Raw genomic sequence first — 19610 nt, forward strand, 5'->3', positions numbered from 1 at the left:
TGTGTGTAATATAGCAGCATTTAGAAGCAGACACACTGCTCACAGTGAGTGTTAGCCAGGCTGAAGTACATCCTCCACACGGGAGTTTATACATTTTTACAGCTAAGACCCCCAATGTAAACACAGCATCTCATAATATCCCCCCATATACATTTACAACACGACATTCTTCATGGATGTTTTGTAGAAAAACATACTATGGATAACAGGTTAATAAACCATTTTTGAAACTTTACAATTATATTTATAAAATAAATGTCCGTTTTTGAGTCTCTTCTCATTAAATAGATTTAACATGGAACATAGAACTATATTTAGTCATTTTTGCATCAATTTATAAGACTTTCATATGTAGAAGAGTCTGTATGAATAAATGATTATTCTTGCTCAGATATATGTAAAAGTTACTTAGAAAAGAAAAAAGCAATATTTATGCTACTCCAGAAAAAGTAAAACATGCACAAACACACAAAACGGTGATTCCACTGTTAAATGCCGTTAATTTATTTCCACAGATATTTCTGTGTTGTCTGTGTTCTGAACAAAAAACTATAATAATAAAATAAACAGATTTGAAAGCTACATACAGAACTAGAACATGGTGTTCTAGATTAAAAAAAAAAAAAAACATTCAATCCAATTAAACCCTAAATACTTCTTCCATGATGAGCTTTTGTTTTAAATGGATGACGATGAAAACAGGGAAGCACTGTTATTATTGCACTACTCGCCAATTATCAATAATATGGCTTTAATTACAGTTTTAGGCATAACAGCATTCTTTTCTTTTACATTATTGTCAAAATATAACACTTCTTTTTCACAGAGGTACAAGTAGAGCAGGTCAAAAGCACCTAGTGTTTCTGACTGTACATCCATCTGGAGCGTTTCGCTGGAGACGTATGGCATTTGTATCAATTTTCAAAAAAAGTGCACCAAAGGAAAAGGCATAGAGTGACTGACTGTGAGAAGTACCTTCACATGGTAAAAGCTCACCATTTCCTTCTCTAAGCTCTTTCATAGCAACTGCTGAACAAGCTTTACAGAATGCTGGTAGAAATTCCATTAAACCTAAAGAGAAGCACATTTGAAGACAGAGCATGAACAATACAATTCAACCCTCTACAGTCAGAAACAGTCAAAACAGGTGAATGACACAGGCAATAAGAGGGTTCTTACTACGCTTTGGAAAAATGAGGTTCATCCTCTTCCTCTCAACCTCTCAGTGGTTTTCAAAAGGAAAATCAAGTTCATGTTCAGGCCAGATCCTAAAGCTAACAGACAAAACCCAACAGTGTCCATAAAACACAGTTATGTACCAAGTTTTTCAGTAACAGAGACGGACAGAAAGCCACAGTGAGGATCAAAGATCATCATCATCATCATCATCATCATCATCATCATAATATGGAAAATTGCCCGTTAGCATTTCCACAGCTACATAGCTAACTATGGGCCTAGCATCTACAGATCTAATTCTGGACCTTGTGTTTCCACAGCTAGCTGTGGACCTAGCATTTATGGACCTAACACTTCCACAGCTAGTTCTAGGTTTACCATGTCAAAGGCTATTTTTGGACATAATCCCAGAGCCATCTAGGAACCAAGCATTTCTACAACTAATTCTGGACCTAGTATTTCCACAGCTAGCTACAGGCCTAGCATTTATAGACACAGCATTTCCACAGCTAGTTCTAGACTTTACATCCGAAAGCTATCTAGGAACCTAACATTCCCACAGTTAATTTTGGACAGAGTAGTTCTGAATCTAGCATTTCCATATTCAGCTGTTTACCTAGCATTTCTTCAGCTAGGTCTGAGCCTTTCTTACCAAGAATGTGTAAGTAAGTTTTAATGGAAAACTAAAGCCAGTTGTTTTCCCCCTATAAAACACAGACCTGAAAATTCATCTTAGTCTAAAGTGATATTCACTATGCATCAAACATATCTTAATATAGCCATTTTCAAACTCCAGGAAAGTTCAGGAAAGCCTGATGCTCCCACAGCAGGGTTTGTATTGGCACACTCTTACTCTGCATCCTTTCATCAGATACTGAAGCTGTTAGTAGCTGGGAAAGTGACTCCTGATTAGGGCTTCAAAGCATCCAGTATTAAACATACAAATCCTAATTAGATTTGTACAGATCAAAAAAGGCAGCTGTTCCGTTTCTGTTACAGAAAAAAAGACCTTTAAGTTATTTACAGGATGCTGCATATCATGAACACAGAAAATACAAATGCTTATTTTAAAATATTTTCTAAATACAGCTTGTGCCAGCCAACGTTATCATACTGCATCTCCTGAAGGAGTGAACTTTACGTTCCCTCACCAGAGGAAACTAACAAACGCCTGCAAACCCAGCCGCACGTTCAGGTACGCAAAACAGAACACGGCATTATGTTCTTGCAGATCTTTTAGATCACATGTGGCACAGCTGAGTGTCCAAAACAGAACCACATCATTATATTAACAATAATTATAATAGGCCAATATTTTACAAGATATTTACACATTTACATAATGAAATTCTGCAAAAAAAAAAGACCAAAGATTATTATAGCAAAGCATGCACACTGCATATGAGGCAGAACAATTGTGGCCAAATTGAGCAGAACATGATGTTCTGCAAAGTTCTGAAGGTTGAGGATGCTGGCTCAACCATGTTTCAGATTCTTTTCTGTTCTTTAGAGAGCGAACGGGTCAAAAAGGGCAAAAACAGATCCGGTCTCGAAGTGCTGGGGCTGTTGCATCATGATCGAGTCCAAAGTTCAGGAGAGGCTCAAACATCCTGGAGTGGGAGGGAGAGAGCGAGAGAGAAAGAGGAGAAAAGAAGGTGCACCCCCACCTCCAGAAAAGCATCTCCTCTCACGGCAGGAGCTGCGATAGAGGAGGAGTATGGATCATCTTCCTTGACTGGGGTGAAAATTCTCACAGTCCATTGGCGCTCATTTTGGATTTCTGGGCCATCTCTGCTCCTTTGGCCTGACAGGACACAAAAACAAAAGGTAAATAAGACAGTAAACTGCAGTTATGAACCACATTAAAAACAACAGCTTAAGTGCTGTACATTATTCAAACATATATTAAAGGGCAATTTCACCATATTTTAAATATTTCTGCATAATTAAGTGGTTAAAATGTAAGAGTCATTCAGTGGTTTAGTGTGAAATGCTCTGTTCTAGAGCAACTTACTGAGTTAGAATTGTTCACAGTGGTGGTGATAGGAACCAGACATCCACCACTAAAAGCTCCCTCAAAATTTTACTACACGAAATGGATAAGAATACACTGCCTGATTTCTGAGACATTGTTTTTCTGATGTTTTTGAGTAGATGCCAGTCTACAATGTCAGTAGACAGTAGATGCTGCTCTAAATGGTCCTCAAAGAACTTATTTAGCAGATTTTCCACTATAAAAATGTTTTGTGTTGAGTGATAATGGTCAATTGGTACTAAATCTGTCATAAGAGTTTTTCTTTGGGGCCTATTTTGCTCTACTAGGCCCTGAATATATCCGTCCACTAGGAACAGAGTTTACAGTAAGTTTTAGACCAAAATATTCTTTTAGAGGTGGATGCAAGTTCCAAAATCGGTGAAGTTCCCCTTTAAAAACCCATTATTAAACTGGTGCATAACTTAGGCTCCAAGTGTCCAAGATTCATGACTTGCACACTATGACTGCACTGTTTTAGCTGTGCAACAAATGCACAAAGTGATTTCAGTACTCAAAGAGTTAAACCTGTTCAGTTTTCAGTGCACACCTCAACTGGACTCTACTGTGTTTTTCTGTCTGGAGGAGCCAACGTTAACAGATCTGTACAGTTAAATAAGATGAAGGTAACAGGATTACAGGATCAGAAGGAAAGCCTTAAAGGAGCAGATCAGCTCTAATCTAGCCTGGTACAGAAAGTGAGGCGTGAGGTTAAATCTGGGTTACATAATAGCAGATCAATGGGTGCGGATCAGGAACTGAGAGCAGTTTAGACACTTACATGTATTAACTGAGCCTCTGGTGATGGCATGTCCAAACCGCGCGGTTTCTCCACCAACTCTTCGGCCTGCAAACCAACCACAGCCACAGCGTCAGCCAATCAGAATCACAAACCAAACTGCTCAGTGTGACCCATAAAACCACAGCAGGTTCAGCTGAAATGCCATTTTCCACTCAGTACATGTGCCCTTGACAATAACAAGGAATTCTGGGAGTTGGAGGTTTTTTTTTTGCTCACACTTTATTTTGATGGTCTCCTGTAGCTAATCTAGAAAGACTCAACTCCAACATTTTTCTTGTGTTATATTTAATTTTGGTCAACTTATGACGCGTCACGTTTTATGCATTAAGAACAAAAATAGCAAATTTTGCATGGCTAACTTCCAACCTCTCATTACCCCCTAGAATTCAACAGGCTGTTTTTGTTACAGTGCCTTCAAGACTTACTGTATGTCTGTAAATGAGATGAGTCTCATTCAAAAATCGGATCAGGCAAAACACTCCTTATGACTTCACAAGTGGGTGTGGCTAAACTGCTATAGGCCGATATGTGAATGTTTTGCTTTTTGTGACATCACAAACTGTGACTGTTTTTGCAGTTAAGTTTCCATATACGGACTGTATAAACTGAGGAATGAACAGTCTGTTTTACATTTTCAACAGTGTTTAAATAAGAGTTTGATATAATCTGTAAATAAAATAAAAAAGTGAGACAGGAACAAAACAGTTATTGAATGCCAGATGCCATTAGCCTATAACAGCAATGATTTTTATGAATTTCTTTAGTGATAAAATTGAAAAAATTAGGCAGAAAATTTAAAACACACAAACCCACTGCCTTATAATGCCAGTCTAAATCTTGAGAATATTATAATCACTGCAGATAGGCTGGAATCGTTTACCTTACTTCAAGAAAATGAACTAGTTAAAATTGTTCCTTCCGCAAAAATTTTCTACTTGTATGTTCAATCTGATTCCTACAGGTTTACTCAAGGAAATTTTGCCAGAAATAACCAAGCCTATTCTGTCAATAATAATCTCCTCTCTTAGCCTTGGATACATCCCAAAAACCTTTAAACTAGCAGTAATTGGACCGCTAATTGAGAAAGCTAACCTTGATCCCTACGAACTATCAAATTATAGACCTCTCTCGAATCTCCTTTTTATATCCAAGATCTTGGAAAAAGCGGTTTCAAAACAATTACAATCCTATTTGTATAGGAATCATATACATGAAACATTTCAGTCTGGTTTAGGCCACATCACAGTAATGTAAATGATCTTTTATTATTCTCTGACAATGGAAATGTGTCTTTGCTAGTCCTCCTTGATCTTAGTGCAGCATTTGACACAACAGATCACACATCTTACTAGATAAACTAGAAAACCTTGTAGGGGTAAACAGGAATAGCTCTTTCCTGGTTCAGGTCCTACCTCACTGATCGCCATCAGTCTGTTAATGTAAAGGGTGAATCATCTGTCCTTGCAAAAGTAAAGTATGGTGTTCCACAAGGCTCTGTTTTAGGACCTATATTATTCACAATATATATGCTACTACTGGGCACCATTATCAGTAAACACAGCATAAATTACCACTGCTATGCCGATGACACACTGGATGATTAAACTTAGCAAGATTGACGACTGTATAAAAGACAGAAAAGACTGGATATCAAGAAACTTAAACTCCTACTTAACTCGGATAAAACAGACGTCTTGCTTCTTGGTCCAAAAGCAGCTAGAAACAAACTGTCTAACTTACCTCTTAAACTTTAAAACACACTTAAACACTTTCTCAGTTGCATCAAGCTCATCCGTAAGAAAAAAAATCTTGGTGTCGTGATAGACCCTGATCTGTCCTTCGACACACATAACTAATATTACTAGAACAGCCTTCCTGCATCTCCGCAATATTGCTAAATTAAGAAATGCATTATCTCTATAGGATGCAGAAAAGATAGTTCATGCATTTATTACTTCAAGGCTAGATTACTGTAATGCCCTGCTGCCTGGAATGTCCCAGCAAAAGCCTCAACAAGCTTCAGCTAGTCCAGAATGCAGCAGCCAGAGTCCTCACAAGAACCAGAAAGTTTGACCATTTTAGCCCAGTTTTATCAGCCCTGCACTGGTTACCAGTTAAATTTCACAGTGATTATAAAATTTTATTACTGACTTATAAAGCTCTAAACTGACTCGCCCCTCAGTACCTGAGTGAACTTCTACCATTAACCATCACGCCTACTTAGATCACAAGGTGCTGGCTTACTACTGGTACCTAGAATTAATAAAGCTATATCGAGGGGAGAGCCTTCTCATACAAAGTCCCCCAGCTTTGGAATAATCTTCCTGTTAATGTTCGGGACTCAGACATAGCCTCAGCTTTCAAGTCTAAGCTAAAAACTTACTTGTATAGTCAATCCTTTGGTAATTAGTCTTCCCTGTCAAATCTAGACCTGCCAGAGTCTCTGCTGCTCTGTTAATACTGTAATCTGTGATCAGTCACTCATTACAGAACTCTGTGCATTTTTCTTTGCTGAGTCGACCAGCTGCCCATCCTGTGCATCTGATGCTGTTGCCTCTTCTGCCTTGATTGGGTGCCACTACTCTCCAGCCTTCTGGACCAGCTTGACCACCACTGAGCTTCTTGCTATACAACGCTGTGCAATCCTCACCCTCAGATGCTGCTGCTGCATATTCATAAACTAAGCAAATTAACCACTGCCCCACCTGTTTTTTCTGTTTTGCACTATAATATTTTATACTAACAATGTTTTGCTATCCGGTGTCACAATATATACAAAATAAATGTACAATATAGTTATAGTGCTACAAGATATATTAAAGGGGCTGGTAACGTTATTGTGGACATTCAATCTCTCAGTAGTCCTAAAGACTTGTAACTTGACCATTATTTAAAAAGTCAGATTTGAAAAAACATGTTAAAACATCAAGGAAAAGTAAACAAGGACTGTGATTGGATATAGATTCATCTGTATAGTGAAGCCAGTGATATCAGTATTGCAAAGAACAATGCAGCAATTACAATAAATAAATTATTCATGTAGCTCTATAGTGGACCATCAGAATGAAGTGTGAGTGAGTTTGTCAGTCGGTATTTTCACCTTCCGGTCCTTAATGACGGGGGCGGAGTCGACCAAAACCTCCACAGAGCCAGAGACGGGCTTCACTTCGGTTTCAGCAGGGTTCACTGTGGCCTTCTGTTACACACATACATTTATATTATAAACAGAAACGCACACAGGGGAGCAGGCTTGGTGAAGTGTAGTTTCTCGGTATGAGACGTGATCTTGTCAAGACGTGTCTCAACTTTTAATGCTAGAGGTGAAAATATACCATTAACAATGGGATATGGGTTTTTCTGGGAGTAAGTGATTGATCTATGTTGCCAAGTGAGTCGTGCTTGTTACTCAACATGTCCTCTTGCTCCACTTGGAGTACAAGACAATACAAGCACAGCTTCTCATTGCATGCACAGCGAGTGGTTTTTTTTTGTTTTGTTTTTTGTTTTTTCTTCAACTTGAAACTGAAGCTTTAACTTGAGGCTGTACTTGACATCACATTTATTTTTAAAATAAGGCTATAGTAAGGCTATGGGTGGGAAGCCATTTTAAAAAAAAGATTAAAGGCCAATTCCAAATGATGCAAAATGCTAAATATAGGATCCAATTATTGGCTGTGCTGTTTTTTTAACATTGATAATCAATAACACAACCAAACTAACCTGAAAACATCGTTAGCTAATTGAACATTTTTTCTCTGTTTTGGGGGTCTGGGGGGGGGGGGGGGGGGGGGGGTTTGTAGGGGTCTGGGGGACTTTTGATAGGCTTGTTGGACAATGTTGATGAGCCCACCAGCGCTCCCTACTGTAAGCTCAAAATTCATGTGGTGTTGGATTGGTTAAAAAAAAAAAAAAAATTCACTCTCAGTTTGTTTCCACCATAATAAGTCTAAGCTTTTAGCGTAAAGCATCACATGGTCTTTCCACTATTATTCTCCTTAAGAGATTATGTCTGTGAGATTAGGTCACATGCAGACATACACCGCAATAAGAAACTGCTAGAATTAACACAGTGATACATGAGAGCAGCATACCTCACTGTTATTACCGCTGTATGTGGAACTTTGATGTAAGACTAATCCACTGACTAACCCAGTTCCACACAGCCCTGAAAAACCTTCTACAAATCATGTATGCGAGTCATATAGAATGCTTCTACCTTTATGTCGCTGAGTGCTGGAATGTTAAGTATCTTGGTCACAGTGTACTCACTACTTCACAAGTAGATGGGTGAGATGACAAAAACACCCCCATACTTGAAGACATTTTCAAAATTCACAATGCAAAATGTATTCTTTTCAAAACAGACTTAAACTGACAAAATGCCAGCAAAACCCTTGCAATGACCCCTGTAGTTGTTCAGTGTTCTATGACACCCATTATATTCTTAAAAAGTATACTATGACTAAATTTATCACAATAACATATCGTCATATCACCCATACTACAGTACAGAGAGTGATCAAAGGCTGCATTATGTAAGCCTTCGCCATTCAGCACAGCTCTGAGATAGCTTATCAGTCGGTGGGCTGCATGTGACTGAATACCAGAGCACATTTTCTCCTGCAGTCAGTCTACATCACTTACATCTCAAAGGTCTGAGACCATGAGTAGGGGGAGCAAACCGAACATTGAGCATTAGATACTAACTTTACTCTTCCGTGCAACTAAATAGTAGCATCTATGTAACAAGCATATGCAACTAATGTATATATTTATTACACACACAGTAAGTACACTGTCACCAAGACGCTTAACCAACAAACAAAAAGCAACATGCACATGTGTGTTTGTACAAAGAGCGAGTGTGAGATAGTGAGGGAGGAAAAAATAAATAAATTATGCACACACAAGAATATGTAATCTTGAATTAAAGCATGTTCTCTGTAGAGGATGTGTTAACTTCTTTTCACTTAGAAACAAAATATGGAGTTCAACAAAGGGAGCCCAAACTTTTGAATATGACTGTACATGCTAACAGTAGCTTTAAGCCTGTGTTTGATCAACTAACACATCATTGTGGATCATGTTCAGTCATTTTTAAAAACAAAAACTTTGCTTGGTGCTCAGGGAACAAAAGGGAGAAAGAATGCTGTACAGAACTGAAGCTGGTCTAATATCTAAGGACACTCTGGGAAATTACAAAATGACTCTTTACCTCTAACTTGGGCACAGGGGGGATAACAGGAGGTTTTGGTTTGAGGTCTGTGAGGTACATGGCCCTGGAAAGCAGCAGCAGAGACGGAGGAACATTCTCCTTCAGGTGCAGATCCAACCACTGCAAAACAAAATCAATATCCAGACTTAAAATACCAAGAGTTCAAGAAAAAACATTTCCCTGAATGTAGTGAAAAAAACTAAACTCAAAACTCATTAATAGCTGAATAAAACTGGCAGCAGCTTTCAGAGAAATACAAATATGAATTTTCAACTGTAGCCAAAATGGATAACAAATGGCCAAAAACAAAAAACTGAAAGAAAGTTTTTCTGTATATAAATGTGCCATTTTATTTATGCTTTTGAGTCAAAATTAAGTGCTGACAATACTTTAAAAGGCAATAATCTACATTTTGGGAAAGAATACTGGAGCCCTCAATTTTAAACAGCTTTCTAAATGATCTTACACAGTTGTGAAGTTACGAACTCCAGAGCACCTCTGCCATAATGACAGAAATAATGCTCTAATAACTAACAATTATAATAAAATACTAATTAAATTGCATTTACATGGCCTTAGAACTCTGTCTAATAGTCTAAAGTTTCTCCAGCAGGGAGAGCTAATAGCACACAGGACGCTTTAGTGCTTATCATTTATAGAAGAAACAGTCATAATCCCACACCAGGAGGATCTAACCAGCCCATGTGTTTATAATAACAATATAAATAATACAATATTTAGTTAATGTCAAGCACGTAAGTGTGTATAGTATGCAGTTAAGTTTGAGTTTCACTGGAGATCTGCTGATCCAACTGTTTGAACAGGTCAAGAGAGCCAATAAAACAAACATTAAACTGCATCTGATTTTCACAATTTATGGTAGATGTACTTAACACAAACTCTGATTTTCAATTAAAAGAATGTGACTATTTTGTGTCAAAATGATCATTTAAAAGAACAGTTTGGCACAAATTAACTAAACATCAAAGTGTAGCTGAACACTGCAATGCTGTTCTGAATTCCTTTGTCATTTATGTTGTTTTGTTGATCTAGATAACGCAGAGAATTTGGCACAACACCTGTTGTCCTGGTGCCAGCAGAGTTTGGCTACACTTTGTTTATGTTTATAGCTCACAGTAAGTCATACCATGTCCTAAACTACATCTAGAATTCTACACCATCTTAATGAAGACCTGGATGTGGTTTGAGAGAAGCTTTGGGGATGTATTTGCAGAATAGATCTGGGTATGTATTGAGTTCTAGTGTTTGTCAGCAACATTATTTTTACACTGGGACGATAAGGCTAAAGAAGCAAAATTTGGTTACCAAACATATCCTGGCTCATATAACTACCTCTGAGATGAGTGGAAAATGAAGTATCGCTTTAAATACGCAGACGGCTAATGAATGGTACCTGCTGGAGCTGCTGACGGAGCTGATCTGTAGTCAGACCCAGAGACCTCATCCCCCGACTTCGACATGCAGCCTGCAGCTCTGCAACCGTCATAGCAGCAACACCTTCTTTAGCAATCATCTACACACACAGAGAGAGAGGAGAGAGGAGAGAGAAGAGAGAGACTGATTGATTGATTGATTATACAGCCATAGTAAAAAATTGGTTTATAAGGGAAAGCATTGAATACTTGCACAGATAACAGAATACCTGATAACTCACAAGATTACAATGCACACATCCAGCCTATAGACTAGAAATGTCATTTCTGACCACTTTTCTATTTTCTTTTACCTCATCATCAGTCTTGATGGTGCGCAGCTGCATCATCAGCTGAAAGCGCAGCAGGTTGTTGGTGCCTATGGGCTGCAGTTCCAGCAGTTTACACAAAGCCACCAGCTGGGGGCGCTCCAAGTGCTCCAGAGTCAGCTCATCCTCAAACAGCTTGGAGAACTTTACAATGTCCTTTGTGCTGGGCTGCTCACCTGTGTGCCTCACCTGCAGACAAACACCAATTAACTAAGACATGTTTGTCAGCCTGGAGATTTCCTAACTTGGCATGGTTTGAGGCAAGTGTGTGAGGAGTTAAGCAAGTAATTAAGCTTAGCTGGTGGGGTATTAGTTTCCATGATTTTTAACTACATGAGCCTTGAAGCTCCAGTGACTAAAGACAGTAAGCTTGTTCGACTCAACGTAGCGCTGCACAGTTTACTGCTTGGCTCAGTACTTTGTATGCCGGTCAGCCACCAGCATGTTGCAATAACATATAATGAGCTATAATTTCACAGGAGCGAGGCAGCTGCAGTTTTCAGAGCCAGGCGGCGCAGTTGCTGACGAATCGACTGCACAAGTGAAGAGCCAACTTGATGGCCACAGAACCTAATCCTCATTGGCTAGAAACATCAGACAAACACAAACTGTGTTGAATAGAACACATAACCTATTAAAATGTGTATTGTTTGCAGTAATAATTATTTAATCATTTATAATTCATTATATCATTATTATTAAACAGTGAATAAATATTCCTGAAAAAATGTTTTGTCTGATATGTTAATGCTGCAAAAGCTGCCAGCTCACATGGGCATAGCTGTATAAACTGTCTCATTTGACGGCTCTCTTCGCAGCTATGACTGCGACCAACTACTCTCGCACACCAAGGTGAGGTGCAATTCTCGAACAAGCCTAGTGACTTATAGCTGTGAGTACTGATTTTTCACTGAACTAATTCTTTAAAGCTTTAACCTGAATCACATTTGTATACAAAAAAAAAGCTATTCCAGTACCCCATCACATGCTCCTTATGAAAAGGATCAACAAGGGGAGAAGAGCAGAAGCAAAGGAAAAAGGAACAGAGAGAACGAGCAGAAATTGTGGAAACAAGACAACTGACTCATTTCAACTTGATTAAATTTTGACATTTTCTACTCCATGTTTTTCAAGTACCAAATACACAACAGTTTTTTTTAACCCAAATCAAACACAGAATTTAAAGTATAGCTGGATCAGTCTGTGTTTGTCTGACCTTTCTGGGCTGATCTGCAGTAATGACACTGTAATTTTTTGTACTTTTTTACAAAGTGTGTGTCCTCTGCCAGAATCCACTTTAGCAGGTATTTTAAATGGCTTCTGTCGTCTCCTCCGAGTCAATAGGAAAAAGAGTTTCTGGAACGAGCCATAGACTCACTGCTGTGACTCTGCAGACTGACCATTTCAAAATTTTGTTCCAAGTTTGATGCCATTCCCTTTCAGTAATAAATATCTGAATAACATTATGAGAAAAACCATATTTGAATATATCTACAGCAAGCGTTTATGACAGTTACACCTTTAACACGGTTTGACAAGTGCTGTTGAAGGGTGTTTCACAGTAATAAAGACCGATATCAACTTGGTCCAACAGAAGGAGAGCTCAAGGGTTATTTCTTTTGGATGTTACTCATTTTCCAATTAAATTATCCAGCTTACTAAGAAATCCTGAGAAAAGATTGGATTCCTTTATGTTTCTGATTGACTTTTCTGTCTCTGCTGACCTGTTGGACATAGGTGGAGAACTTCTGCGTTTCGTCCCCCACAGCCGCCTTGTTCCGGCGGGCCATCTCTGCTATCGTCTCCTGCAGGAACTTGGCCAGCTCCAGCTTAGCAGCTAGTCCCTTCTTCTGTTTCTCCTCCTGAACAGAGAGTAAAAACACCATGAACCCAAACAACACCCCCCCGAATCAAATGATCAAAGGCAAACACACACAGCCCTTTAGCTATAAAACGTCACGTGCCTTCTTAGACTCTGTCTCGAAGGTGGAGGGCAGCATCTCAGGGAACAGTTTGAGGAAGACAGGAAGCAGGAACTCCATAAAGGGAACGATGACAAAGACCATGAAGGGGACGAGACGGAATAGGTCTGCACATGTCCTCATCAGCTACAAGGAGACAAAACAGGTCAGTGTTAGCCATTCAATTAACCAAAGCCCTCTGAGTTAATGAGAGACACTCCCTGGGGTTCCTTATATTCCCCTCAGCTGTTTTCTCTCTTTTCTTATGTAAACTGCTTTCTGTCCATTTACACATCTAAGCACTATGGGTAACCCTGGGTCAGCCCAACAGAGGACAGCTGAAGGTTGGTCATTCTCTGACACCAGAATCAATCACTTAATAGATAATGTTCATACTGAACAACGCTGTCTGTATTTGGTAAAGGGTAATAATATACAGTGGATAGAGTTGGGTTTTCGCTTCCTCCTCTAAAACCAGCATTCATTTGATAATTTTGTAGTTTCTCCTACTGCAGTCATGTGCAATTTGAGAACCCCGGTCAATAACATTTTGTTCATTTTGAGTTAATTTTAGAACGCAATTACTGTTATACTGTTAAAAATAAAATACAAAATGTCCCATAGCTTTTGCACAGGCCACACTGTTTTCCCTACATGTTAAATTCAGCAAATAAACAGTAACTGTGCATTAAAATGTGCAAAAGTGTGTTTCCTCTAGAGGATTTTACTTATTTTCACTTAGGAAAACCAACAAAACATGTTAATTTGGCGAGGGCTGCCAAAACCTTTACATATTAATGGATATCATGTCATTCTTTGTCTATAATTATTTAGTAATTAATTTATCATTTTGTACACCATTTGACAATGCCAGCATCACACTATATGAACATTCAGATATAACTGTTCCAGAGCAATGTATATTAAGAATATTTTTTATTCTTCTTATCATTTCAGATCATTACTACAGTGAATCTACAGGTGTAATTGTGCAGTTCTGTTGTTTCTGCTGCAGCTCCACAATTCCTTCAGGATTAATAAATATTCTGTTTATTTATTGGTCTGATTCAGCTCATGAGGAGGTTGATGACCTGAAGCAGGTGTTCCCCAAGAAAGACACACTCCACGCTGCTCAAATCAAGACAGCAGTGTGAGGATAACACCTAAAGTTTCTGTTTCTCAGGAAATTAATCAAATATTCAATACATGATTTATACACTACCTGTTAAAAGTTTGGGGACACTTTGACTTTCTGAATAACACTTGATTTTCATTCTTACTTTTGCATTAATTAAGAAAGAAAAAACCTCTATCTGTGTGCCTCTGTATAGCCTTAGGGTACACACACACACACACACACACACACACACACACTAAGCTGCTTATCCCTCTAGATCATGGGATCATGGGGTCTGCTGGAGTATCCCAGCGGTCATTGGCCTGAAGGCAGGAAACACCCTGGACACGTCACCTTTCCATCACAGGGCAGACACAAAGACATATACAATCACATTTGGGTATGTATTATTGTTCAGAGACAATCATTCATTAGTTAAATTCAAGTCAAAACAGTTATTAAGTAAGAAAATGTCTGCAGGGACATTTTCCACGCCTCCAAAGTTCAGTTTTAGAAACCAGCTGATCAATTTCTGAAGTAATCCAAACACATTCAGTGATGAGGTCTGGACTGGGTGGTCAGTCCTTTGTTCAGCTTCTTTGTTTGATGCATCTTTTCTCAGTCAGGCTACTGGACAGCTACACATCCTTTTGGACCCACAGAGCCGAGTTCTCTTCTCACAGTGGTAGGATGGACAGAAACATCTGTTGATGTGTTCAGAACTGAAGCAGCTTGATTTTCTCCGCTCTCTCAAGATGAAAGCTTTAAGTGCTGTTTATCTGATGGGAGGAGTTTTGGTGTATACCAGGTCTTCCAGGTTGTTGTTAGGAGCCCCATTTTCTCTGTAGCTATTAATCAATTTTTCAACTTTTGGAAACTTTTTTCCTTTGACTTTGTCCTTCCGTATGCAAATGGATTATCTTATATCTAATCACCTCACAAATATCACCTAAAAATGTACGTATTGGCTATTTTGACTGGAATTACTATATTAGTGTTCATCCAAGTATCTTCTTTGTTAAGAAGAGCAGGTTGTCTAAATAGCGATTTGACAGTTTTCTGTCCAAACCACTGCTAAAAGCACAATTTTAAACTCTTTTGGTACAAAGGTGCTTTAAACACCTGAAAGGCTTGAGTGTCTACATCAGAAAATGGGGAGAAAATACATGGTCTTTGCCAACAGGACTTTTATGAATAAAATGACAACTTAAACAGCTTTCTAACCAAGGTGAGGTTACTGCACATGAAGAGGGAAGATGAAAATTTGTATTAGCTAGATGGTGTTCCCAAACCTTTAACAGGCAGCACATGTTTATATGTTTACATACCCTCCTCCTCTCTCTGCGGGTGAGCTGTTGTCCATGCAGAAGCCGCCACACCATCCTGCCTGCAATTTTCGTGTCAATCCCCAACAGTCGGAAGCCATGGTAGTAATGCTTCAGTTCATCCAGCACTCTCTGACCCAACGACTTGCGCACCACAGCTTTGCTCGGTATGGTCGTTTCTGCCTGAACAGCATTCGTCTTTGTCTCAGACCCTGCAGGAGAATCCTTCAGCTCCTGCAGCCAGGCACTGGAACTGTGGAGTGCCCGCGAGGGCACGCAGGCAGGCCGCAGGTAGTTGGTGCTAGAGCAGCGCAGGTATAACGGCCTGGGGGCACGAGCTGTAAGCGGAGCATGGCCAGGAAACTCGGAGTGGTAGCGAATGCAGGCGGTGGAGGGCAGGGAGGAGCAGCCGTGCCGTTTGGAGAGCAAGTAGGATCCCCTAGAGTCATAAACACGTGCAGTAAATGCCAAAAGCAGGTGTTCATGGTATCCACATTAATGCTGAGAGATGTCAACACATTGTGGGTGTAAAAACAAGACAGTTTTCTAAAAATAGGTTGGACTGTTTTGAAAAAATATATACACTGACCAGAACTGGGTCTTACCTGGATCTGGTCACTGCCAGCAGCACCTGAGAACTGAACACTGCCATGATGAGGCAAAACCTGCACAACACAGAGACAGTTATAAGTCAGCTGCACTTTTAAGAAAAACTGACAGAAAATTGAACAACACCAAGGGACAGGAACCAAAAATCCACCTCTCAAAGCACCCTCACCGAAAAATATTAGCTAACATGGTTATGTTGGAACATGGAAGCCTAAGGCCCAATCCCATTTCACCCCTTGACCCTAACACTTAGCCCTACCCCTAGGGTGAAGTGTTAGGACTACATGGCCCTTCAAACGGAGATTTTTCTGAGGCGCACTACAAAGGGAGGAATTTTATGAGAAAATTCCCAGAATGTGTTCTGGTACCTGAGGTTGCCTCACCATTTAAGGTGGAACAGGAAATCGATGATGAAGCTGGTGATTAAAAAGCTAAGTTCAGCTTCACATCACTGAAGAATTCTTGGTGGCGATAATAATTAATTGCCCCCTCTCTGATGGCGTATGATGCCCTAAATGTATTTAAGCAGTGAGGAGCTGAACTTTACCCCCCTCTGCTGTCACTGCAGACCAGCAGGGTCGCCTACAGAGCAGCGCTAGTAGCTGTTAATGAAGTGATGTGGGTTTTTTGTTTGTGCTCTTTTTTATTCAGCGATTCGTTTTATTGATTGATGTGTAAAACTGAAGTTGTGAATGAACCGCGAGCTGCTTTTCAGTCTCCTTCAGGTAAACGGCAAATATCAGTGCGATATACCATTATTGCTAAAGTCTGGAGACAAAGCAGAAAAACATGCCTGGAAAAATAATCAGGACTATTTTAAATAGGATTCACCTGTCCTGTCATGTGACACACTAGTGAGATCACTGCAGCTGGACGTGGCGTATTGAAAATGGATGGAAAATCTCGTTTCGTCTGTTTACATGAAAGTCGCTGATGATAACTGATGACGTTTCCGGTTCTTGGAGGGTTGTCCCATTTCATAGGGGGAAGATTTCAACCACTACCCCTTGTAACTCAGTTTCAAGGGGGAGGGTTACACTCGAAAATAAGGGGTAGGGGTAAAAATAAGAAATGGGATTGGGCCTAACTGATACCACTGTGATAAAACATTTGGCTTAAACATAACCCATTCATGGTGCATGGATAGATATACAAACATACACATCCATATATTTCCCATCATCAACATTCCATACCATTTTGAATAGTAAACAAGATGTTTGTGTTGTAGACATGACCCCTTGTTCCTATCACCACCACTGTAAATTCCGCAATAAACCATTTCTCATCAAACCACTCTGAATCACTCACAAGTTTACATCTCAAACATTGAATTATGCTTTGCTAACTTGGTGGAGTTCTCTTTTAAATAGCAAGACCTGTCAAATATTGCTAAATCTGGTCACTTTGAGTATTAGAGTGTTACAAAGCCAGATTTCTCACCAACACAGACAAAGTTAGGACTAAAGCTGGTATTGCACAATAGGAATGGCCCTCACCTCTATTGAACAAGCTTGCGTATTGACTAATATTTGAGTGATCTGGCTGACTGCTCTGGGAGATCCCCACTTTCTTTCACTTTGTTGTTTACGCAAACATTTAAAAGTGCAGAGGAAACACTGACACCCTGCGTCCAAACATGCGCACTGCACCCCCCAACCATCCACACGTGTCTGACTCGGTCTGCAGCTGCCAGGTTAGAAACACGAACGCAACACACTTACCACATTTAACATCTGCTAAGCTACAGTCAATGCGAAAAAATAAATAAATAAATAAAAATTACAATAATTAAAGATCCAGAGGTCCACATGCAGCCAGTATAATCGTCCCAACATAAAGCTGTAATTGCGGCTCTCAGACCACATTACAGTAGACCGAAGACACGAAGAAATAAACACACACAGGTTTCGTCTTACGCGATTATTCATGACTGAGTGCGAAAAGAAAATACAGAAATCTTTTCAGTACGAGTGCAAACGAATCTTTCGACGAATCGAGATTAACATAATGGTTATTAAAGTGTCAAGGTATTACAGGTTACGAAGACAGTTACACATGATAATGAAACACAACAAATTCAATCACATATTCATGTCTATTCAACACTTCAGCGAACCAAAGAACCGATTCATTTTTACATTCCGGCACTACATGAATCGATTCCAAAAATTGAGTCGTTTGGACGACAGCAGCTAGAAGGCCGCGATAGCGCTAGGCTAAGTCTGCTGGGCTAAAGTGCCGGTTTACTGACAAAAAGTGACAGTTTATGCTAAAGAGGTTTTAAAAACCATCACATCTGAGCGAACTGTATGAAACTTGTGAGATACTATAGCTTATTAAAGTAAGGTGAGAGATTCTAACGAGCTCAAGGTCTCGGTTTGTAGTTCAAATTTTGCCGGTCCACCTTAAAGGCGCAGCATTTACATTCTGGTACCTGAACCGTCAGCTTGTAACTGCTACATCATTTAAGGTGGAACGGGAAGATTCGAACAAGGAGCTGAGCAAATCATCAACACAAGGACTGAACTGTCTCAACCTTTACTTCACAGACTATTAGATTTAAAAGAACAGTTTTAAGCAACATAACATACCTGTGGAAAATTTGTGTCCGTGAAGATTTTCACCATTAAACGGCAATGTTAATCATTTGAGTCGGGGCGAGTTTAGCTCGGCTGTGCTGTTTTCTACCCTGACCGGGTCAAATATCCTAAATTTCCTCGTTGTCGACGACAGGGGAGCAAAACGGGTCCTTTTTGAAACGAACTGAGCCATTCACATGAAGCAGGCACTCCTTAATACGCGATTAAGTCTTTAACTTCAACACATCACCGTTGTTTTACCCGTTTAAAGCGATCTAACGTTAGCCGCTCCGGTTTCTCCCGTGCCGAAAGCTCCTAGCACATCTCCTAGGCTCCCATTGGTGGTCGTGGTGTGATTGACATGCTACGTTGCCAATGACTACGTGCTTTGTATGACTGACGGTGACGTAGACCAATGAGCGTCCTGAAATTCGACACTGGGAGGCGGGCGAAGCAAAAGTGACGGAAGCCAATCGGCTGACTGGATGACCGTTGCGCAGGAGTGGCTCTGGCCAATCAGCTTTGTAGACCAGGACAGGCGATGCCTGTCGGACAGCCCCGGTGACGTAAGGACCCATGTGAGCATAGACTCTTCGACACTTCGAATCTGATCTGCGATCAGCTCTTGCGAAAGCGTTTGGGTAGAACTGCGGCTGTAATGGGACTGAGAGCCGCTCTGAGATCTGCTTTCGCCTCTAAAGTGTCACATTTTTGTCTTGAAATGGCCGGGGTGTTTTTTTTCGCAGACTGTGGCACTGTTTTGTTGGCCGTGGAAACAGCATACACGTATTTTATGTTTAAAACTTAAAAGTAGTAGCAGCACAGAACAGACTCTTTTTAATTTCGAATATCTGTTTATACAGTAAGATGCATTAAAGCACAACATTCACATATCAAACTGAATTTATTTGTGAGACATCAAGCTGGAATGAGGAAAAGAGGGTGAATTAGCCTAACATGGGTGCTGAGTGTGGGACAGTTCTGTCTGAAATGTGGGACACATTCTCGAAAGGGTTCTTTAATCAA

General features: G+C 39.8%; 1 protein-coding gene across 1 annotated transcript; it reads right to left on the reverse strand.

Moving 5' to 3' along the window:
• Positions 1-480: 480 nt before the first annotated feature.
• letm2 (leucine zipper-EF-hand containing transmembrane protein 2) lies at positions 481-18911 on the reverse strand. The gene is made up of 11 exons (XM_017718871.2): positions 18597-18911; positions 15999-16058; positions 15397-15832; positions 12955-13098; positions 12715-12852; positions 10976-11179; positions 10643-10762; positions 9229-9348; positions 7114-7209; positions 3993-4058; positions 481-2983 (listed from the first exon to the last, which is right to left on the reverse strand). The coding sequence occupies exons 2-11, from the start codon at positions 16043-16045 to the stop codon at positions 2930-2932; spliced, it is 1425 nt and encodes a 474-aa protein (XP_017574360.2). The 5' UTR covers positions 16046-16058; positions 18597-18911; the 3' UTR covers positions 481-2929.
• Between the last annotated feature and the right edge of the window lie 699 nt (positions 18912-19610).

This window comes from Pygocentrus nattereri, chromosome 18 (assembly GCF_015220715.1).
Source record: "Pygocentrus nattereri isolate fPygNat1 chromosome 18, fPygNat1.pri, whole genome shotgun sequence".
Taxonomy (NCBI): Eukaryota; Metazoa; Chordata; class Actinopteri; order Characiformes; family Serrasalmidae; genus Pygocentrus; species Pygocentrus nattereri.

What these genes read in the sequence shown, in the direction of transcription:
- letm2 (XM_017718871.2), bottom strand. Translation starts at nt 16,045, where the DNA reads ATGGCAGTGTTCAGTTCTCAGGTGCTGCTGGCAGTGACCAGATCCAG. An exon ending in CTGGCAGTGACCAGATCCAG is followed by an intron (nt 15,833 to 15,998) that starts GTAAGACCCAGT and finishes TTATGACTCTAG; the next exon opens with GGGATCCTACTTGCTCTCCA. An exon ending in CCCCTGTGCCCAAGTTAGAG is followed by an intron (nt 7,210 to 9,228) that starts GTAAAGAGTCAT and finishes TGTGTGTAACAG; the next exon opens with AAGGCCACAGTGAACCCTGC.